At 43.0% G+C, this 27,623-nt stretch overlaps 1 protein-coding gene, 6 non-coding genes and 1 pseudogene across 8 annotated transcripts; 7 read left to right on the top strand and 1 right to left on the bottom strand.

Moving 5' to 3' along the window:
- Positions 1-694: 694 nt before the first annotated feature.
- On the top strand, positions 695-813 carry LOC142190115 (5S ribosomal RNA). Its single transcript, XR_012714046.1, has one exon. It is a non-coding gene; the product is annotated as a 5S ribosomal RNA (ribosomal RNA).
- A 715-nt stretch (positions 814-1,528) lies between these two features.
- Positions 1,529-1,647, top strand: LOC142190300 (5S ribosomal RNA). Its single transcript, XR_012714221.1, has one exon. It is a non-coding gene; the product is annotated as a 5S ribosomal RNA (ribosomal RNA).
- A 715-nt stretch (positions 1,648-2,362) lies between these two features.
- On the top strand, positions 2,363-2,481 carry LOC142189940 (5S ribosomal RNA). Its single transcript, XR_012713885.1, has one exon. It is a non-coding gene; the product is annotated as a 5S ribosomal RNA (ribosomal RNA).
- Positions 2,482-3,195: 714 nt separating this feature from the next.
- On the top strand, positions 3,196-3,314 carry LOC142190083 (5S ribosomal RNA). The gene has a single exon (XR_012714018.1). It is a non-coding gene; the product is annotated as a 5S ribosomal RNA (ribosomal RNA).
- Positions 3,315-4,015: 701 nt separating this feature from the next.
- Positions 4,016-4,134, top strand: LOC142190227 (5S ribosomal RNA). The gene has a single exon (XR_012714153.1). It is a non-coding gene; the product is annotated as a 5S ribosomal RNA (ribosomal RNA).
- A 714-nt stretch (positions 4,135-4,848) lies between these two features.
- LOC142189947 (5S ribosomal RNA) lies at positions 4,849-4,967 on the top strand. The gene has a single exon (XR_012713891.1). It is a non-coding gene; the product is annotated as a 5S ribosomal RNA (ribosomal RNA).
- Positions 4,968-6,956: 1,989 nt separating this feature from the next.
- LOC142190559 (5S ribosomal RNA) lies at positions 6,957-7,065 on the top strand (annotated as a pseudogene).
- Positions 7,066-13,870: 6,805 nt separating this feature from the next.
- Positions 13,871-27,185, bottom strand: TMED2 (transmembrane p24 trafficking protein 2). 2 transcript variants are annotated; one of them, XM_075274331.1, is made up of 5 exons: positions 26,883-27,185; positions 22,929-23,121; positions 22,047-22,067; positions 18,862-18,969; positions 13,871-17,773 (listed from the first exon to the last, which is right to left on the bottom strand). In XM_075274331.1, the coding sequence occupies exons 1-5, from the start codon at positions 27,060-27,062 to the stop codon at positions 17,649-17,651; spliced, it is 627 nt and encodes a 208-aa protein (XP_075130432.1). In that variant the 5' UTR covers positions 27,063-27,185; the 3' UTR covers positions 13,871-17,648. The 2 variants fall into 2 exon arrangements, with proteins under 2 accessions (XP_075130432.1, XP_075130442.1); XM_075274341.1 differs by lacking the exon at positions 22,047-22,067 and having other exon boundaries at positions 26,883-27,179.
- Positions 27,186-27,623: the final 438 nt, after the last annotated feature.

Below are 27,623 nucleotides of genomic sequence, written 5' to 3'. Positions count from 1 at the left end.
CCAGCAGGGGTACCTCTCCTCTATGCCATTTTTACATTCACTTTTTACACTGCACACTTGCTTCTTTTACATTCGCTTTCTCTCTTGCACTCTTTAGGCCTTGCAAAATCCTAGTATTCTCAGTCTTACCGCTATCACTCTTAGCAGCCGCAGCGGGCGTGGTGGCCACCAGCGTTGTGGCTTTTTACTTTTAATAATAGCAGGCTTCATTTCCATAGTATCTGGGCCTGCCGCCGGGCTGGAAGCCATAGCTAGTAACCTGCAGACCAATTTACAGGGCAACACAGGCTGAACATCTTTGCAGACAACATGCCCTAAGAAAAGAGAAGCTGACTGAAAAGCAGCTTCGCTTCCAGGCACGGGCAACCATCTCAACTTCTTCCTTAGCCGACTCCTGGACAATAGGCTCTGGTCCAGCTTGCTCTTTCTTTCACCCCCGGGATGGTTTCTTAGCCCTGCGCAGACCTTGCGCCCAGCCCTTTTGAAAGAGGGCGGCTACGGCCTGTGACTGGTTTCTGAACAACACCTGTGGGTATAAGGGCCGCCCCCAGCTCTTGCACTGCTCCTGTTGGAGTATGAAGTTCCCTTAAGAGAAGGCAAAAAGTGAAGAAAAAGGTCTAGCGTGAAGTAGTGCAAAGAGCTGCCAGCAGCCAGGCTGCAAAGTAGAAGAGGAGTAAGTGAGAAGTTTGTCTCCGCCTACGGCCACACCACCCTGAACACGCCCGATCTCGTCTGATCTCGGAAGCTAAGCAGGGTCGGGACTGGTTAGTACTTGGATGGGAGACCGCCTGGGAATACCAGGTGCTGTAGGCTTTTGCTTTTCCTCACTTCCACCAGCAGGGGTCACTCTCCTCTATGCCATTTTTACATTCACTTTTTACACTGCACACTTGCTTCTTTTACATTCGCTTTCTCTCTTGCACTCTTTAGGCCTTGCAAAATCCTAGTATTCTCAGTCTTACCGCTATCACTCTTAGCAGCCGCAGCAGGCGTGGTGGCCACCAGCGTTGTGGCTTTTTACTTTTAATAATAGCAGGCTTCATTTCCATAGTATCTGGGCCTCCCGCCGGGCTGGAAGCCATAGCTAGTAACCTGCAGACCAATTTACAGGGCAACACAGGCTGAACATCTTTGCAGACAACGCGCCCTAAGAAAAGAGAAGCTGACTGAAAAGCAGCTTCGCTTCCAGGCACGGGCAACCATCTCAACTTCTTCCTTAGCCGACTCCTGGACAATGGGCTCTGGTCCAGCTTGCTCTTTCTTTCACCCCCGGGATGGTTTCTTAGCCCTGCGCAGACCTTGCGCCCAGCCCTTTTGAAAGAGGGCGGCTGCGGCCTGTGACTGGTTGCTGAACAACACCTGTGGGTATAAGGGCCGCCCCCCAGCTCTTGCACTGCTCCTGTTGGAGTATGAAGTTCCCTTAAGAGAAGGCAAAAAGTGAAGAAAAAGGTCTAGCGTGAAGTAGTGCAAAGAGCTGCCAGCAGCCAGGCTGCAAAGTAGAAGAGGAGTAAGTGAGAAGTTTGTCTCCGCCTACGGCCACACCACCCTGAACACGCCCGATCTCGTCTGATCTCGTAAGCTAAGCAGGGTCGGGCCTGGTTAGTACTTGGATGGGAAACCGCCCGGGGATACCAGGTGCTGTAGGCTTTTGCTTTTCCTCACTTCCACCAGCAGGGGTCACTCTCCTCTATGCCATTTTTACATTCACTTTTTACACTGCACACTTGCTTCTTTTACATTCGCTTTCTCTCTTGCACTCTTTAGGCCTTGCAAAATCCTAGTATTCTCAGTCTTACCGCTATCACTCTTAGCAGCCGCAGCGGGCGTGGTGGCCACCAGCGTTGTGGCTTTTTACTTTTAATAATAGCAGGCTTTATTTCCATAGTATCTGGGCCTCCTGCCGGGCTGGAAGCCATAGCTAGTAACCTGCAGACCAATTTACAGGGCAACACAGTCTGAACATCTTTGCAGACAACGCGCCCTAAGAAAAGAGAAGCTGACTGAAAAGCAGCTTCGCTTCCAGGCACGGGCAACCATCTCAACTTCTTCCTTAGCCGACTCCTGGACAATGGGCTCTGGTCCAGCTTGCTCTTTCTTTCACCCCCGGGATGGTTTCTTAGCCCTGCGCAGACCTTGCGCCCAGCCCTTTTGAAAGAGGGCGGCTGCGGCCTGTGACTGGTTGCTGAACAACACCTGTAGGTATAAGGGCCGCCCCCCAGCTCTTGCACTGCTCCTGTTGGAGTATGAAGTTCCCTTAAGAGAAGGCAAAAAGTGAAGAAAAAGGTCTAGCGTGAAGTAGTGCAAAGAGCTGCCAGCAGCCAGGCTGCAAAGTAGAAGAGGAGTAAGTGAGAAGCCTGTCTCTGCCTACGGCCACACCACCCTGAACACGCCCGATCTCGTCTGATCTCGGAAGCTAAGCAGGGTCGGGCCTGGTTAGTACTTGGATGGCAGACCGCCTGGGAATACCAGGTGCTGTAGGCTTTTGCTTTTCCTCACTTCCACCAGCAGGGGTCACTCTCCTCTATGCCATTTTTACATTCACTTTTTACACTGCACACTTGCTTCTTTTACATTCGCTTTCTCTCTTGCACTCTTTAGGCCTTGCAAAATCCTAGTATTCTCAGTCTTACCGCTATCACTCTTAGCAGCCGCAGCGGGCGTGGTGGCCACCAGCGTTGTGGCTTTTTACTTTTAATAATAGCAGGCTTCATTTCCATAGTATCTGGGCCTCCCGCCGGGCTGGAAGCCATAGCTAGTAACCTGCAGACCAATTTACAGGGCAACACAGGCTGAACATCTTTGCAGACAACGCGCCCTAAGAAAAGAGAAGCTGACTGAAAAACAGCTTCGCTTCCAGGCACGGGCAACCATCTCAACTTCTTCCTTAGCCGACTCCTGGACAATGGGCTCTGGTCCAGCTTGCTCTTTCTTTCACCCCCGGGATGGTTTCTTAGCCCTGCGCAGACCTTGCGCCCAGCCCTTTTGAAAGAGGGCGGCTGCGGCCTGTGACTGGTTGCTGAACAACACCTGTGGGTATAAGGGCCGCCCCCAGCTCTTGCACTGCTCCTGTTGGAGTATGAAGTTCCCTTAAGAGAAGGCAAAAAGTGAAGAAAAAGGTCTAGCGTGAAGTAGTGCAAAGAGCTGCCAGCAGCCAGGCTGCAAAGTAGAAGAGGAGTAAGTGAGAAGCCTGTCTCTGCCTACGGCCACACCACCCTGAACACGCCCAATCTCGTCTGATCTCGGAAGCTAAGCAGGGTCGGGCCTGGTTAGTACTTGGATGGGAGACCGCCTGGGAATACCAGGTGCTGTAGGCTTTTGCTTTTCCTCACTTCCACCAGCAGGGGTCACTCTCCTCTATGCCATTTTTACATTCACTTTTTACACTGCACACTTGCTTCTTTTACATTCGCTTTCTCTCTTGCACTCTTTAGGCCTTGCAAAATCCTAGTATTCTCAGTCTTACCGCTATCACTCCTAGCAGCTGCAGCTGGTGCGTTGTGGCTTTTTACTTTTAATAATAGCAGGCTTCATTTCCATAGTATCTGGGCCTCCCGCCGGGCTGGAAGCCATAGCTAGTAACCTGCAGACCAATTTACAGGGCAACACAGGCTGAACATCTTTGCAGACAACGCGCCCTAAGAAAAGAGAAGCTGACTGAAAAGCAGCTTCGCTTCCAGGCACGGGCAACCATCTCAACTTCTTCCTTAGCCGACTCCTGGACAATGGGCTCTGGTCCAGCTTGCTCTTTCTTTCACCCCCGGGATGGTTTCTTAGCCCTGCGCAGACCTTGCGCCCAGCCCTTTTGAAAGAGGGCGGCTGCGGCCTGTGACTGGTTGCTGAACAACACCTGTGGGTATAAGGGCCGCCCCCAGCTCTTGCACTGCTCCTGTTGGAGTATGAAGTTCCCTTAAGAGAAGGCAAAAAGTGAAGAAAAAGGTCTAGCGTGAAGTAGTGCAAAGAGCTGCCAGCAGCCAGGCTGCAAAGTAGAAGAGGAGTAAGTGAGAAGCCTGTCTCTGCCTACGGCCACACCACCCTGAACACGCCCGATCTCGTCTGATCTTGGAAGCTAAGCAGGGTCGGGCCTGGTTAGTACTTGGATGGGAAACCGCCCGGGGATACCAGGTGCTGTAGGCTTTTGCTTTTCCTCACTTCCACCAGCAGGGGTCACTCTCCTTTATGCCATTTTTACATTCACTTTTTACACTGCACACTTGCTTCTTTTACATTCGCTTTCTCTCTTGCACTCTTTAGGCCTTGCAAAATCCTAGTATTTTCAGTCTTACCGCTATCACTCTTAGCAGCCGCAGCGGGCGTGGTGGCCACCAGCGTTGTGGCTTTTTACTTTTAATAATAGCAGGCTTCATTTCCATAGTATCTGGGCCTCCCGCCGGGCTGGAAGCCATAGCTAGTAACGTGCAGACCAATTTACAGGGCAACACAGGCTGAACATCTTTGCAGACAACGCGCCCTAAGAAAAGAGAAGCTGACTGAAAAGCAGCTTCGCTTCTAGGCACGGGCAACCATCTCAACTTCTTCCTTAGCCGACTCCTGGACAATGGGCTCTGGTCCAGCTTGCTCTTTCTTTCACCCCCGGGATGGTTGCGCAGCCCTGCGCAGACCTTGCGCCCAGCCCTTTTGAAAGAGGGCGGCTGCGGCCTGTGACTGGTTGCTGAACAACACCTGTGGGTATAAGGGCCGCCCCCAGCTCTTGCACTGCTCCTGTTGGAGTATGAAGTTCCCTTAAGAGAAGGCAAAAAGTGAAGAAAAAGGTCTAGCGTGAAGTAGTGCAAAGAGCTGCCAGCAGCCAGGCTGCAAAGTAGAAGAGGAGTAAGTGAGAAGCCTGTCTCTGCCTACGGCCACACCACCCTGAACACGCCCGATCTTGTCTGATCTCGGAAGCTAAGCAGGGTCGGGCCTGGTTAGTACTTGGATGGGAGACCGCCTGGGAATACCAGGTGCTGTAGGCTTTTGCTTTTCCTCACTTCCACCAGCAGGGGTCACTCTCCTCTATGCCATTTTTACATTCACTTTTTACACTGCACACTTGCTTCTTTTACATTCGCTTTCTCTCTTGCACTCTTTAGGCCTTGCAAAATCCTAGTATTCTCAGTCTTACCGCTATCACTCCTAGCAGCCGCAGCTGGTGCGTTGTGGCTTTTTACTTTTAATAATAGCAGGCTTCATTTCCATAGTATCTGGGCCTCCCGCCGGGCTGGAAGCCATAGCTAGTAACCTGCAGACCAATTTACAGGGCAACACAGGCTGAACATCTTTGCAGACAACGCGCCCTAAGAAAAGAGAAGCTGACTGAAAAGCAGCTTCGCTTCCAGGCACGGGCAACCATCTCAACTTCTTCCTTAGCCGACTACTGGACAATGGGCTCTGGTCCAGCTTGCTCTTTCTTTCACCCCCGGGATGGTTTCTTAGCCCTGCGCAGACCTTGCGCCCAGCCCTTTTGAAAGAGGGCGGCTGCGGCCTGTGACTGGTTGCTGAACAACACCTGTGGGTTTAACCCCTTAAGGACCAGGCCATTTTTTGGTTTCGCATTTTCGTTTTTCCCTCCTCACATTTCAAGAGCCATAACTTTTTCATTTTTCAGTTCACAGAGTCACATGATAGCTTATTGTTTGCGGGACAAATTGTACTTTGTAATGGCACCATTCAATATGCTGTGCAATGTACTGGGAAGCTGGAAAAAAATTCAGAATGAGGCGCAATTGGAGAAAAAATGCATTTGCGCCATTTTCTTATGGGTTTAATTTTTACAGCATTCACTGTTTGGTACAAATGACATGTTACCTGTGTTCTACGTGTCAGTACAAACGCGGTGATACCAAATTTATATAGTATTTGAAATTTTTTGATACTTTTAAAAAAATGATAAACTTTGCAAAATAGAAAAAAAATTTGTGTCATCATGTTCTAACACCTGTAACTTTTTTATATTTCCATGTATGGAGCTGGTTGTGGTGTCTTTTTATGCGGGACAAGATGACGTTTCTATTGATACCATTTGGGGAAAGATCCGATGGTTTGATCACTTTTTATTCAATTTTTTATAGGAGGCAAAGTGTTGAAAAAAACGCTTTTTGGCTGTTTTTATTTTTTTTGCCGCTACGCCGTTCGCAGTACGGGATAAATGTTTTAATATTCTAATAGTTCAGGCATTTTGGAGCGCAGGGATACCTAATATGTTTATGTTTAATGTTCTTTAATTACTTTTATAGCTGATCTAGGGAAAGGGGGGTGATTTGAACTTTTATATTTTTTTTATTTTTTTAATACTTTTAAAAACTTTTTTTTTTCTTCTGTTACATTTATGATCAGACCCCTTAGGTACCTTGAAACCTAGGGAGTCTGATCGCTCATACTATTCACTGCAATACTACAGTACTGCAGTGAATAGCAGAATCGCAGCACTTCTATTAGACGATGCCTCTGGCATCGTCTAATAGATCTAGTGCAGATACAAGCCTGGAAGCCTTCAATAGGCTTCCGGCTGTCATAGCAACCGATCACCGCCCTCATGTGACGTTCAGGAGGGCGGCGATCGGCGAAACATGGCGGCGCCCATGCCGCCTGCGCTGTTTACACGCTGCGGTCGCGTTTGACCGCAGTGTGTAAAGGGTTAACAGCAGCGATCGGCTCGGGCACCGACCGCTGCTGTTAGTGGCAGGTCCTGGCTGTATTATACAGCCGGCATCTGCCGTGTATGGAGCGAGCTCAGCGTGTGAGCTCGCTCCATACATCCCCATGCGACCCATGACGTACAGTTACGTCAAGGGTCGCTAAGGGGATAAGGGCCGCCCCCAGCTCTTGCACTGCTCCTGTTGGAGTATGAAGTTCCCTTAAGAGAAGGCAAAAAGTGAAGAAAAAGGTCTAGCGTGAAGTAGTGCAAAGAGCTGCCAGCAGCCAGGCTGCAAAGTAGAAGAGGAGTAAGTGAGAAGCCTGTCTCTGCCTACGGCCACAACACCCTGAACACGTCTGATCTCGGAAGCTAAGCAGGGTCGGGTCTGGTTAGTACTTGGATGGGAGACCGCCTGGGAATACCAGGTGCTCTAGGCTTTTGCTTTTCCTCACTTCCACCAGCAGGGGTCACTCTCCTCTATGCCATTTTTACATTCACTTTTTACACTGCACACTTGCTTCTTTTACATTCGCTTTCTCTCTTGCACTCTTTAGTCCTTGCAAAATCCTAGTATTCTCAGTCTTACCGCTATCACTCTTAGCAGCTGCAGTGGGTGTGGTGGCCACCAGCGTTGCGGCTTTTTACTTTTAGTAATAGTAGGCTTCATTTCCATAGTATCTGGGCCTCCCGCCGGGCTGGAGGCCACAGCTAGTAACTTGCAGACCAGTTTCCAGGGCATCACAGGCTGAACATCTTTGCAGGCAACGCGCCCTAGGACAAGAGACGAAAAAGCCGACTGAAAAGCAGCTTTGCTTCCAGGCATGGGCAACCAACACATGTGGGTACAAAGGCCGCCCCCAGCTCTTGCACTGCTCCTGCTGGAGTATGAAGTTTCCTTAAGACCAGACCTGGGTGTGGTTGGGGGCAGGGTTAATCATGGGGGTGTAGATTAGAATCATGTACATATGAAAACACAAGAGAACGTGCAAACTAACCGACATTGCAGGTTATGAAGATGAATACTGATGACAGATATCACTCCTAATGCTGCTATTAACTTCACTACAGCCTCACTACAGCTACATTACACATCACAGGGACAAGTGACGTGTAATGTAGTTGCCCAAAGTTTGGTAGGCGAGTGCGGGGTGGAGCCAAGACCCGCTGCATGTCTTGCATAGTACTAGAATCCCGGACATACAGCGGGTCCCGGCTCAACCCCACACTTTGCTCACCTTATCCTGATGAGCAACAACCAAGCGTCAGTGTTGTGGAGCGGGCTGGCGGGTCCTGGTTCAACCACAGTAGCTGCTGACTCCTCACCGCTGATACACGGACCGGTGCAACATGCCCCGCAGGCTGGTATTGGTCCGCGGACCGGTGGTTGGGGACCCCTGCAATTAGTTGTAGGCTCCAAAAATGGTGTCATTACAAAATGCATCGCATCCCACAAACAATAAGCCCTTATATGGCCACGTCACAAGAAAAATAAAGAAAATATAGCATCTAGCAATGTGAAGACAAAAAAAAAAAATCACCAAATTATTAGAACACAATTGGCTGTGGCAGGAAGGGAATATACAAGCTGTGTGAGCTAATGTTAGCAGACACCCCAGATTTACAGCTTATGAGGGAAAAGACACCAGAAGTGACCCCAGAGTGACTTACCCAATCATAGGAGCTACTGGGACATAGTAGGGAATTTGGTGTTAGCAATGTACTCCGCACAGCTTACATATTCCCTCTTTGCCATCCGCTGTGCAGCCACGTCTGGGATACTAATACTCACTACACCCCCTGATAAATTCTTTGAGGGGTGCATTTTCAAAATGGGGTCACTCCTTTGGGGAATCCACTTTTCTGGTACCTGACACTGTACTCCAAAAGCCGCATCACGCTCCTTCCCTTCTGCAGTTTATGCCATGTGTATGACACTGGTGTACCTGGGATAACTTACGTAATGTCATATGTGGGTATAAACTGATATTACGGCACAGCCGGACACAGAACGGAAGAAGGGTTGTTTGGTTTTTGGAGCACAGACGGTTTGGTTTTTGGACACCATGACACTTTTGCAGAGCTGAAACGCCAGTAAAGTAGAATCCCCTGATATGACACCTTATTTTGGAAACTACACCCCTGAAGGATTTATCCAGGGGTACAGAGAGCATTTTTAACCCCCAAGTGTTGCTATAACTTATCGAAGCTGATTGTGAAAGGTAAAAATGACAATTTTTCCAGGAATCCGTCATTTCAGTGCCTAATATTTTGTGCCCGACTTGTATCAGAGATGAACGCTCTAAAAGCTGTTGCGCCCGGGATACCCGCTTAACAGTTTTTGGAGTGTTTCTGCTGACATAAGTTGGGCAAAACATATCAAACTCTGGAAAAATCTCATTTTTAACTTCTCATTATCAACTGCGATTTCATTTCTGGAAACTAAATAAATTCAACACTCATGGGTTAAAAATGCTCGCTATGCCACTTGAGAAGTCTCATCAGTGGGGTAGTGTCCAAAACGGAGTGACATGTCTGCGGATTCCAATTTATTGGCAATTCAGGGGCTTTACAAAAGTGGCATGACGTCCCAAAACCAAACTGTGCTCCAAAAACCAAAATAGCACCCCTTCCCTTCTGTGCCCAGCTGTGCCAAACATCCATCTCTAACCACATATGGCATTACGTACGTTATCTGGGGTACACCAGTGTCATACATGTGGACATACACTGCCATTTGGATACGCAGCAGGGCACAGATGTGAAGGAGCAATATGTGCTTTTGTAGTGCAGATTTAGATTCTTCATTTTTGGACACCATGTCACATTTGCAGAGACCCTAAAAATGCCCCTACAAAATGGCTCACTTATTGGGGAATTCCAGTTTACTGTTGCCTCCAGGGCTCTACAAAAACAACATGGTGCCCAGAAAGTCCCTCTAAATCTGTACCCCAAAAGCTAAAAAGCGCAGTGCTCCTTCCCTGCTGTGTGTACAAGCAGCAGTTTACAACCATATATATAATTTTTTGCCCCTTGAGATGGCCCAATTAATAGTTTTAGGAGTGCAGGTCTCTGACAACACAAAGTGGGTGCAACGTATTGGGCACTGAAATGGCATATTTCTTGCCATTTCTTAAAAATTTCAATTTGTACATTAATTTTTGGGAAGCATTTTTAGGCTCAAAATGATAATACCTTGATACATTCCTTGATGGGTGTAGTTTTTAAAATGGGGTCACATTTGAGGGGTTTCCATTGTATTGATACTTTAGGGGCCCAGCTAATGCGACATGGCACCTGAAAACTATTCCAGCAACATCTGCCCTCCAAAAGCCAAATAGCCCTCTTTCCATTCTGAGCCCCACCATGTACCCATACAGCAGATTATGGCCACATATGGGGTATTGCCGTGTTCATGAGCAATTGTGTAACAAACTGCGGGGGGGGGGGGGGGGTTCTCTTTAACCCCTTGTGAAAATGAAAACTTTGGAGATAGGGAGAAGGGACATTTTAGTAATTTTTAACCTACACATCCCAAGGTTATTAAAATCTGTGAAATGGCTATAGGGTCAAAATACTCACTATACCCATCAATGAATACCTTAGGGGGTCTAGTTTATAAAATGGGGTCATTTATGGGGGATTTCAATTGTTTTGGTAACTCAAATCTTGTTTGAATGTGCAATGGGCCTGAAACATTTTGAAGCAAAAATTGTGTCTTGAAACCCAGTTGGTGCTCCCATCTTTTTGGGCCCTACTGTGCGTCCGTACATAGGATTAAGGCCACAAAGTGTACATTTTTGAACACAGGAGAAATGGGGTCATCTATTTTGGGGTGTTTTTCTTCATTTTCATGCGTTCTAGGAAAAAACTGCCTTTAAAATGACACTTGTGTAAAAAAAATGACCCCTATGGGGTCAAAATACTCACTATACCCCTCAATGAATACCTCAAGGGGTCTAGTTTCTAAAATGAGGTCACAATTTGGAGGTTTCTACTATTTGGGCACCTTGAGGGCTCTGCAAATGGGATATGGTGCCTGATAATGATTCCAGCAAAATCTGGCCTCCCAAACCCAAGTAGCGCTCTTTCCGTTCTGAGCACTGCCATGTGTTTGTATATCAGTATACCAGAACATATGGGGTATTGTTGCATTCAGTAGAAATTTTGTAGCAATATGTTGCAATTTCTCCTTTAACCCCTTTTGAAGAGGAAAAATTGGGGGCTAAAGTGACATTATATTAGAAAAAAAATAATTTAAAATTTTCATGTCGCAATGGTAAAAAAAATAATAAAAAAAATCTCTGAAACACCTGTAGGGTCAAAGTGCTCACTATACCCTTGGATACATTCCTTGAGGGGTATAGTTTTCGAAATGGTGTCATTTGGGGGGTTTCCACTGTTCTGGCACTTCAGGGGCTCTCCAAATGCAACATGGTGCCTGAAACAGATTCCAGCAAACTCTGCCCTCCAAAATCCCAATAGCACTCCTTCTGTTCTGGACCTTAGTGTGCCCATACATCATTTAACATTCTCACATGGGACAGTTTCATGCTGGGGGAAATTGCTTAATAGAATGTAAAATGCGTTTTCTCCTTTAACCCGTTGTGAATGTGTAAGTTCTAGGGCTAAATGAATATATTGGTGAAAAAAAAATTTAAATTGTAAATTTGACCTCTATTTTGTTTTAATTGCCTTGAAATGCTGAAAGGGTTAAGAAACTTCCTAAATGCAGTTATGAATTCTTCCAGGAGTGAAGTTTTTTTTTAGAATGGGGTGATTTATGGTGGTTTCTATTAGAGAGGCCTTTCAAGACCCCTTCAGAACTGAACTGGTCCCTTGAAAAATGTGTGTTGGAAATATTCTTAATTTGGAAAATTACTGCTTGACTTTTAAGCCTTATAATATCTGAAAAAAATGAAAGGGCAATTAAAGTTTGATGCCAATATAAAGCAGAAATATGGTAAATTAAATTTATGAAGTAATTTGGGTAGTATGACATTGTACATGAAAGGCATGCAATTTCAAAGTTTGATAATTGCATTTTTTCATAATGAAAGACAAAATATATTGACCAAAATGTACCACTGACACGAAGAACAATGTGTCGCAAAAAAACAATCTCAGAATCACCATGATAAGTCAATGCATCTCACAGTTATTACCACCTAAAGTGACACATCAGATTTAAAAAATGAGGCCTGGTCATCTAGGTATTTTTAGGCTTGGTCTTGAAGGGGTTAATAAGGGTTTCTGCAGCAGATGAGAAACTAAGCTTGACTATTAATGCAGATTTCTCATTGTTCTTTTCCCATAGAATTCAATGTAACTCTGATCATTATAGTTGTCGCACTTGTAGTGGTATTACTGACATTTCTTGGGATTGGACTGGTTGTTTATATCTGGTAAGTTACTGATATTACATTTTATATGCCAGAAGGTCCAAAATTTTGACAAATTTTTCACCAGTTGACAAAATTTTAACTGTTGGATTTTACTGCAGTAATAAATATTGAGCGCAGAACATTGCGTGGATTCATTGTATATTCTTTTCTCTTTTTTTACTTCTCAGGACTAAAAAGAAAGCTCCAAAACAAGACACTGAAGAGCTGCTGGAAGTTGTAGTCCATAAATCAGGTAAGACTCCTCATATAACCACTATACATGGCCTCTATTCTGTGCTCGGCCGGTGTAACACAGTAGTCATTATAGTGTAGACCCAACTTACAAAGAATAAAACTAGGGCCAACTCTTGTGGTGACAGCTGCAAATTTCCCTAATCCAGTCCCCTAACTCTGTCAAAAATAAAGCCCCTAAAAATTCCCACATGGAACATAGCAGATCAGTCACCTTTGGTCAGTTTGGTCTTCTTACATTAAATTTAGAGAACATTCACATAAATGATTTTCAGGCCTGGTGGTTGCTGATCCCTCTTCTAGTGAATAATGTTCATATTTTTTGTGTGTCTGCTAATTTATATTTTCTTTCTCTCCAGCCAGCAAACCTGACCACAAGTTGGACAGCTTCGAGCAAAGTAATGCCGGAGAACCGACATTTATATACCTGCCTCTACATCTCCTGTATCTCCAGTCACCAAACCCGACCAGATGTTGTCCAGCTCCGAGCACAGTGAAGCTGAAGAACCAACAGACCTTTCTATACTTGCCTCTACATCTCCTAGAAAACTCATTGAGAGACAGAGAGCAATCCTGGAGGGTGAACACTGGCGAGAAGATGACACTATAGACATCTCCCAGGAGATTCTACAGAAACAATTCGGGGCAGTTGGACTGCAGTCCTGTGTGGTGGCACAACTGGGATTTCAACCAGTGCACAGTCCATCAGTACAAATCCATTAAGATGAAAAACGTAGTCACTGGTTCACCTCCTGCTTCAGAGATGGAAAGATTCTAATAGCTGACCTGATGAACAAAAGATGACTGTCACGTGCAGAGAAGAGACAGCTGAAAGAACTGTACCATAGAGCCCCACATATGCATGTATAGCCTTTAAAAAGGCTATTCAGGCACCGCTAAAATAATATTAAACTAACCCCCCCCCCCGTTTTATAATAAAACCCTAAAAAAGAATATGTTAAACTTATCTATCGTGCACGGTGGGCGGGCATTCAGGGTCCGATGTTATCTTCAGCCACGCCTCCTCTTCCAGCGATGTCTTCAGATCCCGTCTTCCTCCAGCGCTCGCAAACTGCCATGATAAAAAATGGCACGGGTGCATGCGCATTAGCATGCTGCTACTACTACTGCACATGCCCGCACCATTTTTTTTATCAATGTCAGTTCGCGAGTTAGACCTTAACAGTCTTGTACAATAGATGACTACATCAGTGTTATGAGCTGGGACCAAAGAATGACACAGAGGGACAGGCCCTGCCACAGAAATGATGGAAACCCTCAAACCACAACACCCTCCCATTTATCTCATTTTGATGACCTTAGGATATATAGGTCATAGATAGGATAGATAGGTCCAAGGAATGAGTTGTGGGCTTGCAACCAATGTTGGTAGTATAAAACCACTATTTACTTTTTACAAAAAAACATCATAAAAAGCCAGTGTAGCACCAGTTTATGCATTTCAGACAAGTTTTGTCCTCGCATCTCTTCTGTACCCTCCTGCATTTTGCTCGATAAACCGTGTAAAAAAAAAAAATGCAATAGCAACTGAATAGGAGTCTAATAAATTAGGAAAATTTACAAAGAAAAAGCAAAAATTAAGACGCCATTTTGTTAAACAAGGTTTTATTTTTCACTGAACCTGGGTAATATTTAGACAAGCATTCTCTTCTTAAATGTACATCTTTGAAGTAAGTTTGAAAGTGAAATTCAAAAACAACAAATTGGCAAGCAACAGTCCTAACAAAGATACTAGATCATTCTTAGAAACCTGCTGTGCGAGAAGTTGAACCCAGTGTGGAAAATATTCTTTAAACATGGAAACCCATAAGAAAACAATTGTACAAAACAGTTTTGTTGCTCATAAAGATTCCTTCTGCGTCCAGAGGAAGAAAGACAAAGAAGACAAAAAAAAACCAAAAAACAAGCAAGTAATTTACATAATTCACTACTTAACCCTGATCCGCACCAACACCAGAAGCCAATCGATTATCCCATTATCTAAACCACAAACAGTTGAGAGATAGCTGGATGTCTTGTAGAAACAAACACGATGGTAAGTATTTCCCAGTGTAACTAAACTGAACTGAAGCAATGAAAAAGTATAAACAGAAATTTAAAGCAGGGGTGGCATTAAAATATCAGGGTATTTCTCCAAGCTTCCTAGAATACAGTAGTATAATTTCAGCTGAGACACTACACACAGAACAATGCTTCCCAAAGAAGTATACATCACATGGCGGTATATGCAATTGTGAAACAAGTATGTTAAAATACATTATAGACTATGGTGGCATGTTCATCTGGAGTCTGCTGATGTGCTTAGTCATATTAAGAGGTGGCTTTATATAAATTGTGGGACTAATGTGTTATCTGCTATGTATCAGCTCCATACCATCATCCTCTTTCCAGAGTACAATTTTGAGACACAAGTTTGCCCTGTACCCGTACTCCTGTGTTAACATATGAGTGCCCTCTGGTGGTAGTTTAGAAGATGTAACACTTCCATCCTTATAAAGTTGCTGCAGCCAAGCAATATTTATTAAGTTTATTTATTATACAGTACTATACTGTAGCTATTTTGTTACACTGCCTGGTTGATTTTCATAGAATCTGTATATATTCTAGTATATCTTGGGGTTGCTAATATTCCTCCAACTGCGACAGTCATGGAAAACTAAGAACTGATTAAGTGACTTTAAGTGATTTTCCAGGCTAAAATATAGATAACCTCTCTTAATTATAGGTCATCATTACTGAATCCATGGGGTCCCAACACCTCCACTGATCAGCAGCAGCAGTGTTCCCTTTGTAGTGGCCAAACCAGGTACTGCAGGTCAGTTCCCTTTAGCTTGACTGAGAGCTAAGCTGTAGTAACTTGGTTTGGCCACTACACAGAGAACAGCTCTGTCATCTTCTTGCTCCATTATCTATGTACTAGCTGCAACAGCAGGACAGTGGGAATACCAGGTGTCAGACTCCCACCAATCTGATCCTTAGCATAGGTTTTAAATATTTTTAGCCTGGTAAACCCCTTTAATATGCCTGATATCATATTCCAAATAAATAGCATGTATTTTAAGTGCCACCCTAAGTGCATCTGGCCTGATCTCAGCCAGTCTCATAAATGACCAGCTCTACTGCTGGTAATCATTAAAAAGTGATATAATGGAATACACCAACATCACTAAAACACACTAATCTTACAATAAAGTTTCAGACCTCCACAAACCATTTATTGGAAGAAGACTATTAAAAATGGTAGTTTCATTTTCTAAAATGTCTTATAGACTGGAAAGAGGATAAGACAGAATAGATAGAATGTGACAACCTTTTACAGTTATTTACTTTTCACACGGCAAAGACAATATTAAAATCACCTTTGTTGCATAGCAGATGATGACAAAGCCAATACAAGTACTAAAGTGGTGTCATTAACTAAACACAGTTGTTAATGTCTGGTCTGATTTACACTTGCATATTATGGGGTATTTCTGAAGCCATAGTACAGCCGAGAGCCCTGACCAGCCAACAGCATAGAGATCTATGGTGCTGCCAGTTAAGGTCATTAGACCCAATCAGGTCAGAACACTTGGCCATAATAAGGGTACACCCATAACTTTGTGTTAAAGCGGTCTAATGCGTGGTTCACACATCAGTATGCCAAATGTCCTTATCTCAACATAAAAAGGTGTCAGTATACGATCAGTATGTGCATCAGTCCATTTTTTAGTCTCAAACTGAATTCAAACAGAGGGATGGCATACGGATGTGTGAACCAAGCCTAAGAGAAGTTAAACAGCTCAATAAGTTTCCAGGACTAAAAAAAAAACAAAAAAAAACCCCCTAAAACAAACAAACAGCGGTTTCTTCCTAAAACAGTGCCACAACAATACACCAACTGAAGTGAATGGGAATGAGCTGCAATACCACATGCAACCTATGGAGAAACAGTTAAAAGATTTGGAGATGTCTTTGGAAGAAAGCCCCCGTTTTTCTAATTCTGGACAACCCCTTTAATTGGTTACCATGAACAAACTTCACTTTTTGCCTGCTCTAGTTTTTATAAATGAGCACCAATATATATTTTGAAGATTGCAAAGATATTGTTTTAATTGTTACTAAACATAGCATGTCCGGGCATCTTTAAATAGAGCTTTTACCAATGTAAGTGTCAATTTACATGCAACACATTTGCTGCTGAAATTTCTGCAGTTCATGGGAAAGCAGGTTGCATATATCCACAGGTTTGCCAACAAAACTGCCCTATTCAGAAGTATGGAAGCGATTTATTCACAAGTGACAGCACCATGCTGTGCTAACGTTCTGCACCACATTGTTCCTGTAGCAACACTTCAATCGTACCTACTCTTTCCCTGTTCAAGTCAGAGTTCCAAGTATCTCGAAAAAATGCATAGGACATCTTCCAAAGTCTTACCAGGGCTTATACAGGATCAATCCCTTATAGGTATACAAACCTATTTTGGTAATAGTCCCACTCGCTCCTTGTTGGATGGTAAAGTAATACTAGGGTGAGAACCAGGACAACAGCCTGCTTAATCTCTCATATATATATATATATATATATATATATATATATATATATATATATATATATATATATAGTGAAGATACAGGGCACGATAAGGTGATACAATTGTATAACATTTTCTGAATAGTGTTCATTTTGGCATATAGGCAAGATCTTTAACCATTCACTTCCGTTAGTGTGTTGAACACCGATACATATTGCCTATTCCTATGGGTTTGTACTAGATGTTAGCCCCCACAAGTTGTTAGTAGTAGGCCTACATTTTAGACAGTGTACTACCACTCCGGGATATAAACATTTTTGCAACAATTCTGTCACTTGTTAACATACCCAAAGGCTCTCCTACAAGCAGAACATGCTTTATGAGTAACTAGAAAATACATATCAAAGCACAACAATTATCCCAGGAATTCAGGAGAAATACATCTGCTCAGAACAGAAATGGAAGGTTACATTTGTGTGGATTATTTTGAGACACCTTATTTATGAACCTCTTTGGCTCTTAGTCTTCATGAAAAAAAAATTGAAAGAGTAAAGTGGTAAGAAAGAAAAAAATATAACTAGATGTACTTCCAATCCGGACGGGTACCACAACACAGGCCTTGCTCTAAGATCTTCTCAAAATGTCACTTTAGTTTGATTTCAAAGGGACTTTGCTGAAGATAACAAATGCAGCATGAGGTGTACTTGTGCTACAATGAGCATTTCCAAAAGAAAAATTGCAAAATTCAATTTCTAAAGTTGGTCTGGCCAAGTTAACAAGAAAGGGGAAAATCTGGGGGAAAAATTGGATCATTACTTAGGGCAAAATGAAAATCCCCACAGATGCAGCTTCCTAAACAACTCGTCGTACTTCAAAAAATCTCTTCAGATAGTAGATTTGTCCCAGTGTCATAGCAACGAGTACAAGAGCTTCAAAAAATGACCAAAGCACCACCCTACTGTTCGTGTTGTCGTTGACTGTAAAGAGAAGACAGGAGAGTTAGTGCAAACTGGAGCTTATGCATAAGTCATGTTACTGCCCAAATATTACTAGGCAGTAGTAAATGGAATAAGGGTGCATTCACACTGAGTAAACGCACGTGTAATTTTGTAAAAATACATGTGTAAAAATAAGACTCCCACTAACTTCAATGACATTTTACAGGCGTATTTTTACACGTGTAAAAAATATCATTGAAGTCAATGGGATAGCAAAATTTACAAGTGTAATTTTACTCTCCAAAATAAGCTAGCGTTTACTCAGTGTGAACTTACCCTTATACTGCGACAAAGGTCTAACATTAAAGGGGTTGTGTCATCAATATAAAGGCAATAACCCTGCATGGCCTCTTCAACTGTAGCCGGGGCGTGTCATCCCCTTTTTCTGTTTTATTTCATTGCATTTGTTTTTGTTTTCTTGTCAATTTCCTTTTGAAATATCTCTAATAAAATTTGATTACACCTAAAGGGCAATAAACTGAATATCGATTTTAGAGGTTTGCAGAGTAGTAAAAAAAATTATCTATCTATCTATATATTATCCACTTGTAATAGCACCCCCTGGTGTTCAAAATGCAAGTCTATGCAAGTCTATGCAAAATGCAGGTCTATGCAAGTCTTTCTAGTGAGGCTATGTATTGTAAAGATATATATTCTACATGCTCAGAAGAATATACTAAAGCTTTACCCTCAGTGCAAAAAGGGATATATTTTTGGCTGCGTATAGATTTACTCTTTCCTCACTGTATAAATGCTGCTGCTTATGATGGGTTTCCTCTTGAAGAAGCAGAGAGCAATCCAGTGCCAGCCTAAATAATATCCATGCTTCTTTTACAGAAACATACAGAAGCTTTATTGTATTCAACTCGTCATGCATAACTAAGATATGCACAGACCTATACATATTGGAACACCAGTGGGTGCTATTAGTAACATGACTAATACTTCTGCAAGGAAAGAAATATATATTTTTTTATATAACAATACAAAATCTAAAATGCATATTCAGCTTATTTATTGCCATGTGTACTGATGGTAAAAGTCTTTTATGTCTATAGAGAACTTACTTGCTCTGTGTATTCTTTCCCGCACTTCCATGTATTCTTGTTCATGCTTCACAGCTGTCATGGCCACTGCAAGTTCATTGATCATCTCTTCCAGTTTGTTCTGGTGTGCTGCACAACAGGTGAACAAACAAGTTGTGATATATCTTTAAGAAATCAAACAGTGACTGCATGTCATAGGTAACGGGCAAGGTTACTGCAAGTTACTGAGCAGTCATCCAAACTAAAGCACTAAGTAATCCCGTAACATACACAAGATGTTCATATCAGAAAGCACACAATATTTATTAGCAGTTGGACACACAATAACATTTTTCCTTGCTCAGCTTTAATGCATAGTATAAATCCCAATGCATACCCTGAAAAATAAGTGTCCTAAATTGTGGGATATTAAAAAGGGTTTTCTGGGAATTGTACAGAGATTACTCTTCTTTTAACCTTAACTTGAAACAAGACGACCTGCCTCTTTGTGGTTTATTTAGTACCATGTAAAAAAAAGCCTGTAGGCAGCTATTCCTATATGATAGATTACCTGGATGACTGATGTGATTTTGTTCACGTTGGTTGTTTCATTTCAGTTATAACAATATTTGCGAGGTTCCACCTGCAGTTTCATTAGGTCAGAACCAAAACTAAGTGGAGGCCCTAAGGAGGCGAGCGAAAAAAAACAAAAAAAAAACCAAACAGCGTTACTCACCTCTCCTGTGCTCAGGAACGACTACCTATTCTGTTCTGGTCTTCTGACATCAGGGACCCTGAGGCCTCAGCAGTCACAAAGGTCTTGCGGCGTCGCAATACTTGCATAAAATCATAAACCTCAGTGGTCCTTGACGTCAGTCAGAAGACCAGGAGAGAAAAGGGAGTTACAACGAAGATGAGGAGAGGCAAGTAGTAGTTTCTGTTTGCTCACCTCCCCTAGGGCTCAGCATATTATTCTCTATTGTAAGAAGAGACCCCATAGTATAATAGTTACAATTCAGTCATGTTCGGTCCAAATGAACAATGTGAGAGAAATGACAAAAATCGTACGAGGCTTGACAACATTCCTATTCCTACTAATATAATAAATGTGAAAGTTTGGGTGTTTGTTATTCAATCATGAAAAAACGGCTGAATGGATTTGGATGATATTTGGCGGATCATCGACGCCAACAACACGCTCATTATACGGCGTCCCAGCGAGCTGCTTAGATGCCGGAATAATCACAGGCACAGCGCAAGGAATGAGTTCAGTGGCAGGCCAGCTTCACAGCTGCAGAAATGCCAAGCAGTCGGATCATCAACGCGGCAATTTGCTGAATATAGGCAGATCATCGAGCCAACAACACGCAGACGAAGTCGCTGCTCACAGTTTTGCAGTTGTGTCTGTGTGTATGAGAAGTGATTTTGCAAACGAAACATCACAACTGCATGTTACCTCAGATGTGGGTGTAATTTATTACCTGAAATACCAATTCAGGGGAGAAGGGAGGGGTACACAGATAGTGAGAGCAGGCAGATGAATCATAGGAAATGTAGTTTGTTCAGAAATACATACCTCTATAAAGGAATGTGCAATGAAATCACAGGCAAAAACTCACTCCCACATGCTGCTGTAATGTTTTGTTTGCAAGCTCACCCCCCCCCCCCCTTCCTCTCTGGGGTAGCCCAGCTCAATTTTAAATTGTTGACCTATCCTGAGGACAAGGAGACATCCCTTTTCAAGTAGCTGATCAGCAGGGGCCCCAAAGATAAATTATTGATAAAGGAGAAGAAAGCAACAGCCCCTTTAATATAGGCAAAGGGCCTGTGTAAAAGAAAAAAAAAGCTGTTGGCACATTGCATCAGTCTTATCACTGCAGTGAGACTATTCAGTAAGTCCTCTCACAAAAAAACTTATGTAATGGAAATATATAGAAAGAGCTAATAATGCAATTTCCTAACGTATGGTTTAGACTAAAATTCTCAATTCTGCATTTACTGCTGTGAGAGCAAACCAATAGGAATAACTTGTGAGTATGTGAACAAAGCCAAATGTGATTGCTTATTAATATATATTTTGGGCATTCTGACTCTACAGAAATTAATGTATAACATGTCTTCATAGAGGTATGTATTTCTGACAGTAAAGTGTCACATTTTGGCAACTACCACTTGGGATGCTGCTAGTAGTGGGCAATTAATAGACTGCTCAATTGTTGTGAACTTGATCATATCGATTATTTGCACCCATGTCATCCTGTCTCATACTGCCACTGGGTAAAGGAAATGTCACTCAATGCATACTATTAAATCAGGATTGCTGATACGAGAATAACAGAAACCAAAATTCGATGGCATGGTATAGCATATAAATAGGAGGTGTGGCAATGTAAAAATCAGAGTGTCCTAAAATAATAGCCCATTAATCATAATTGAACTAAATTTTCAATCTTTGGCAATATTAGTCATAAATGCCCGGCCGTAACTGCTGCCACACAACGTATCTGATGTGGCTATAGTCAAATTCAGTTCTAGGGCTGCTGGTGCTTTCATTTCATAGCTAATACTGTGTACGTTTGATCCAGCAATGTATTATGATTCACAGATTCCTCGGCTACACACACACACACACACACACACACACACACACACACTATATTGTCTGTTATATTCATTATTAACTTTAATAAAACCAGTTATAAACAACTTTTCAGAAATGAATAGTACCTATTAAGAAACTTTGTAATATATCTTTTTAAGGCTGGAGTAGGAGGCTGCTGTCAGGTGGTTAATGGATTGCCTCATTCTGTGCCTCTTATCTACAACCAAACAGTGATGAAAGCACAAAGTGTAGCAGCAGAAACTATTTGAGTGTATTTTCTTCTAGCCTCTTCCAACTGCCTCCATAGACTAATATGTAAAAAGTAACTCTTCATAGTTACTGTTCGCCAGACTCAAGTTTTTCCACATAGGGTTGTATTAAACCTAATATTTAAAATACTTCTAAAAGGAAACACAACAAACAGCATGCCAACCCTGAACACCACAATGCTTGTTAGGCGAGTTACAGCCAAAACAATGCCTTCATTATCTGCATCACCCCAATTCACTGCCATGCCAAAAAAATTAAAAAAAAAAAAGTTGCACACACAAATACGTAAATGAATTGCATAGCAATGTTAATATGCACAAACAGTAGATAGAACTTTGATCAGCAGAAGACCTACCATCCCATGTATCTCCACCACCTAGGAGAATTATAGAGATGAGAACAAATGAAGGGAATTGTGTTAGTCTTTGAATTTTAGATATAATTGCCCCTCTGAGTGGACCTAGGTTTCTGGTTGGACTAGTTTCTCTTCATATTCTCCTAAATAATCTAAGAGACCATAAGTATACAGCCAGGGAGGCTGCACTGTGTGTTCCTTCATTATTACAGGAGCTGTCTTATAATCAGCAGTAACTAGTAATAGCATCTTAAGCTATGGAGAGCCTGTGGGGTACAGTCCATATTTTGTAAAGTATCCTACATGACCTCAAACATGTACATGTAAAGGCCTTTGAGAAAACGGTGCAGAATGTTGATGATATCCATGTACTGTGCATGATCCGCACGGTCTAGCCCCTGGGCTCACAGCCGCCTAATATATACAGGCAAGTATACGGGGCCATAAGAAAATAAAGGATCAGTGTGCTATTCATTGATAACACAGTTAAGACACTAGCAAAGTATGTGTGTGTGAGAGATCTTATACAGAAAGGTCTTTTGCATGAGATGAACTCCTTGAACTAGAAATATATGTTATTCTCAGGAGTCGCCATGAGGTCACATGATCCATCTGAAGAAAAGGAACCCATCACCTTTCAGATAGGAATTAATAACTAAATAAGGTAATACTCGCTGAATTATATATAGTGGGGGACAAATGCATCCTGAAAGAAAATAACTCAAAGGCGCTATAAGATGCTAGAAAATAAAAGGTATATAAACAAAAGCCATACGAAAGAAGAAAAGGCTGATACAAACTCACATGTCAGGTCTCTCATGGATATAAATGTTCTTTGTTCTATGCAGTCAACTTCATTTCATTAAACACAAAGTAACTCACCTTCTGTCTCCATGTCCTGGCCTTTAGGGGCTTCCCCTACATCAATAGTGAACATCACAATCTTCGGAGTCATTGTTGACATTCTGTTACTGAAGCAAAATTTGTATGTTCCATCCATGTGTGCGGCAAAGGTGTACTTCCCACTGGACTCTCTGTCTCCTTTATAAATACCTTTATTGTCAGGACCAGTGATCTAAAACACAAGAAGCGGTCTTTACAATTTTCTTTAAAGAAAAAAAAAAACCACCTTTAAAACCTGCTCAAAAACCCCCTTGGCACTGCTCAGAGATTTAACCCCTTCCACCTGTAGTCATTTTTTGATTTTTGTTTGTTACTCCCATCCTTCCAACAGACATAACTTATTTTTCTGGTCAAAGAGCCATATGAGGGCATATTTTTTGCAATACAAACTGTACTTCACAATGGTATAATTTAACACAACATGTGATGTACTGGGAAGGTGAAAAAAAAAAACCTGAATGTGGCGGAATTAGAGAAAAACTGCATTTGTGCCAGTCCATGACGGGTTTTGTTTTTACAGCGTTCACTATGCAGCCAAAACGAGATGTTACCTATGCTCTGCAAGTTGTAAAGATTACGGCAATAGCATCTTTATATAGTTTAAAAAAAAAAATCAAAAACTTTGCATAAAAATTTATTTTAAGTCACCATATTCTGACACCCATAACTTTTTTTTTTTATATACTTCCATATATGCAAGTGTAAAGTAAAGGCTTTCTCTGCCTTTAGGACCCCCACAATCACTTGAATTGGGGTGTTTTGCAGTTTGAATTGAGCAGGTCCCCAACCCTCTATCCATTTCAATGGGAACCACTGGAGATAACCAAAGTACAGTCCTCAGCCATCTCTGGTGACTTTCACTGAAATCAATGGTGCGGGAGTGCACATTTCTGACCTGCTTCCCTATTCAAACTGTTGTATAAACCACCCCAGTTCTTGGGATCGAGCTCTCACCACCTTAAGACCCTGAGGGGCACTGCATGGCTAGCAAAGAGAGACCCTGACTCCTCCCATCCCATCTTTTTAAAATATTCTCTCTTTCTTCTTACCTTACCTTTCTCTCCTCTTCACCCCCCACCTCTATCTTTTACCCAACATTCACCGCCTACGCTCCCTCCCTCCCTTTACTGCTTTTTGAGTGTGGAAACCTGCTATATAGCTGTGTGAGCTGTAATTGAAGTTATTTAACTATTGTCTTGCCCTGCTGAATGACATACGTTTATTGACGTCTGTATAGTCTGTGTGTGAATTTAAAGAATTAAAACAAAAAGCCTCATTAAGGTCAGAGCCCCATGGTCCGAAAACGCCACAGGAAAAATCGCAGCATTTTACAGTAACTGCAAAGTGAATGGGATTCATGAGAATTAAAACTTTACTTGACACAGTGTGATTTCCAAAACCAGCACTGTTTCGGAAATTGCAGCATGTCAATTATATCTATGGAAACGCCGGCAGCTTTCCTGTAGATATAATTATAACAGAAAGTCTGTGGGAAGAACGATGCGTTCCCGCCGCGGTTTTTCCCTCAGCGCTTTAGTGCTGCGGATCGTCCCATGGGGCCTTAGCCTAAATAATACATCAAAAGTGCGCTGTGCAAATGCACCCTTAAAGCTACACTTTCCACCCAGCATATACAAGAATTCACTTTTTACCATCACCATGCTCCCCTACTGACCCCCACATATCATAACTCTCACAGGAACTGAATTACTTGTTTTTTTGCGAATTAGAAGAGCTTTTCAGCTTTTATCTGACCATAGCTGTAAACCAACTCTACCCTGTAATAGGGCTGCTGTACACTGTCTGTCGCAGCTTCATGCTGTGTGATAGTTAACAGAACTCACCTATATGTTCACAATGAGGCTAAAACCTGGTTCACATCTGTGCATAGGTTTCCTGTTTTTTTTTTCTTTATGTGAATTAGGTTTCCATTCGGGGTGGTCCCCAAGCGGACTCCCCATATGGAAACCTAAACCGCATAAAAAAAGCGGTTACCTTAGGAAACCTGCAGATCACATAGACTATAATGGGGTCTGTGTGGTTTTCACACAAAAATGCAGTGGAGGGCTTTTCTCTCCGCAGATGTGAGCCGGGCTTAAGATGCCACATAGCGGGATGCAGCAAAATTGCGCTTTTCACAGAAAGTCTGTACAGGCTTCCTCTGCGGACTTTCTACTTCTATTATACCTATAGGAAAACCATCAGCGTTTCCATGGGTATAATTGACATTTTGCTATGTCCAAAACCGCAACGGTTTTGGAAACTGCAATGTTTCTGCTGCACGTATTTTTTTGCAATGAGAAGGGGAGAAGGGGAATGGGGTTTGAGCTCTCAAATGAATCATCAGAGCATCATGTGACCTCAGATGTGGGAGTGATTTTATTGCCTGTGATTTCACTGAAGGGGAGAGCAGGGAGATGCATCATGGGAAATGTAGTTTGTCCACAGATTTACTGCATACAAACAACAGTGAAACAATGAGTCTCAAGTAAAATAAAGCCAAAAGGCTGTACAAAGTGACAGTGAGTATTTAGCACGGCTGTGGATTTATTTGCATATCATTTTTGGAAGCTGAATAACCCCTTTAAGGCAAGTACAGGTGCCATCTTCCAATTAGAAGTAAACACACGCAACTGCAAATTGCAGGCAGTACCTGTAGATGCGATTGCTTTAAATGTGAAACTAAATGTGGCCACTTTTACATTGTCAGTATATGTAATTTAAAAGTGGGTCCAAAGCACAGAAGTATAAATCTTTCCATTACCCCTTACCCATGCAAAATACTGACTGTGTGAAAGTGGCCTTATGTGCTCTCTCCCTAATCAGCCACATCATTAACTCAACTCCATAGCACACGCTTCCATTTGGCAGACATAAAACAAACACGAATATTGTATAAATTGTCAGCAGCACACTGTTATGTGTAAACTGGGACATGCTGCAAAGAACCAATTAAAGTGTATGGTAGGGGAAACCAAATTATGAAGAGGGCACCACACATTACAGAAAGCTGGGGATCATGGCATGTATGCCACGTACATTGAACCAACATTAAATAGGAAAAAGTTGCATTCACAAAAAGGAGACACTCAACCCAATATTATATAAAAGGGCTCTGCACACCCTATAGCTATGCTATTTCTTCCATATACTGTAATCTGAATTATCTGCTGTAAGGCTGGATTCACATTTGCGTTGAAGTCTCTGCTGCAGATTTTGCCTAAAATCAGATTTTTAGTATAAAAACAGACACAACCCCAACAAACCCCATTATAGTCTATGAGGTCTATGGGTAACCGCTTTTAAAGCAGACGGTCTGTCTTTCAGGCCCCTAAGCAAACCCAAACTATAGTGTGAACCTGGCATAAAGCATATGACTGCTGTATAGGTTATATTGTTAGTGGGTGCTTATGTGCCTGAACCCAGGGGGGGATAGGATGTCCTAATAAATGCCACTGGCAATCACAAAAACATTAGAAACTTAACCTGCTGAATGCAAAACATGGGCAGGTGCAGCTCTACACATGAACTACTCCAGGTGTCACCCTGGGGTGCGGCAGCTTCTGTGTCAGACAGCCAGGACATATTTGAGGTCCTAGTTAGCAGACAGCAGAGCCAAACCCTTTCTACAGGGATCATGAAGGCTATACATGAACAATGGCAGGAGCTAGTGCTCTCCTTTATCAGCCCCAGCTGTATGCACAATCACAACCCATACACAGCAATGCAGCCTTTAGTATAACCGGAATCTAATAGCCAAGTCATTGTGTCTGCCCTCATGTATATCTGCAGCAGTGACTCTGGTGACCATCACAGCTGATCGGACATCCCGGGCACACTCCCGCACACTGCAGCCCCCTGCCGCCGGAGGTGAGGTGGCGCTTACTACGAGGTCCTCAGGTGGCCTCCCCCACAGGAGCCGTCCATACTCACCTCCACATCGATGTCCAGGAATCCCCCTTCTGCCACTTCAAAGATCAGGCCCATCTTGGTCCCCGACGTCACATGCTCGTAGTAGCATTCATCAGCGTGAGCGTCGATGCTCACAAAGTATCCTGAGGCCGTGGCGGAGAAGAAGGCGACCAGGGCTACAAGCTCCGATATCGTAAACATGGTGACCAAAGGAAGGGAAACAAGCGAGCACAGGCCGGGAAGCTGGCGGCGGAGTCTGGGCCTCACTATGAAAGAGGCGTCACCGCTCTAGGCAGCCGGGGAGCTAGCTGCTAGTGCCACGTAACGGCTCTACGGTGGCCCAGGAGGGACACAGTCACATCCGGGCACCACAAACGTAGTGCAGACTTGGCAGATCGAGGAAACGCGCTGTTACGTTAAACTGACAGAAGCCCCGGCAGACATATTGTTTAAGGGAATGTATTGGCAAATAATAAATTCATGGGTGTAAAATAACTGTATTTGCATTTGATGCCTCACCAATACTGACAGGCTCGAGAGTATTCATTAATGAAAGCTTCCAGATTAGTTTATTGTCTCTCTGTCGTCCAAGATTATGCTCTATATCCCACATTCAGGGCCGGTTTTAGATAAAGTGTGGCCCTGGGCAAAATTCAAGTGGTTGTGCTGTAAAGAGGGCCAAGGTCGCAGGACGGGTGGAAAGGGGGCCCGGGGTCGCAGGGTGGTGGAAAGGGGGCCGGGGTCGTTGGAAAGGGGGCTGGG

Source organism: Leptodactylus fuscus, chromosome 1 (assembly GCF_031893055.1).
Source record: "Leptodactylus fuscus isolate aLepFus1 chromosome 1, aLepFus1.hap2, whole genome shotgun sequence".
Taxonomy (NCBI): Eukaryota; Metazoa; Chordata; class Amphibia; order Anura; family Leptodactylidae; genus Leptodactylus; species Leptodactylus fuscus.
This window is presented reverse-complemented; position numbering and strand designations above follow the sequence as displayed.

Excerpts from the sequence above, each read along its gene's own strand:
- TMED2 (XM_075274331.1), bottom strand. The coding sequence starts at position 27,062 with ATGTTTACGATATCGGAGCTTGTAGCCCTGGTCGCCTTCTTCTCCGCC. Across the intron at positions 22,068-22,928 it reads CCAGGACATGGAGACAGAAG|GTGGTGGAGATACATGGGAT; the intron begins GTGAGTTACTTT and ends TAATTCTCCTAG. Across the intron at positions 18,970-22,046 it reads TGGTGGAGATACATGGGATG|CACACCAGAACAAACTGGAA; the intron begins GTAGGTCTTCTG and ends CCTGTTGTGCAG.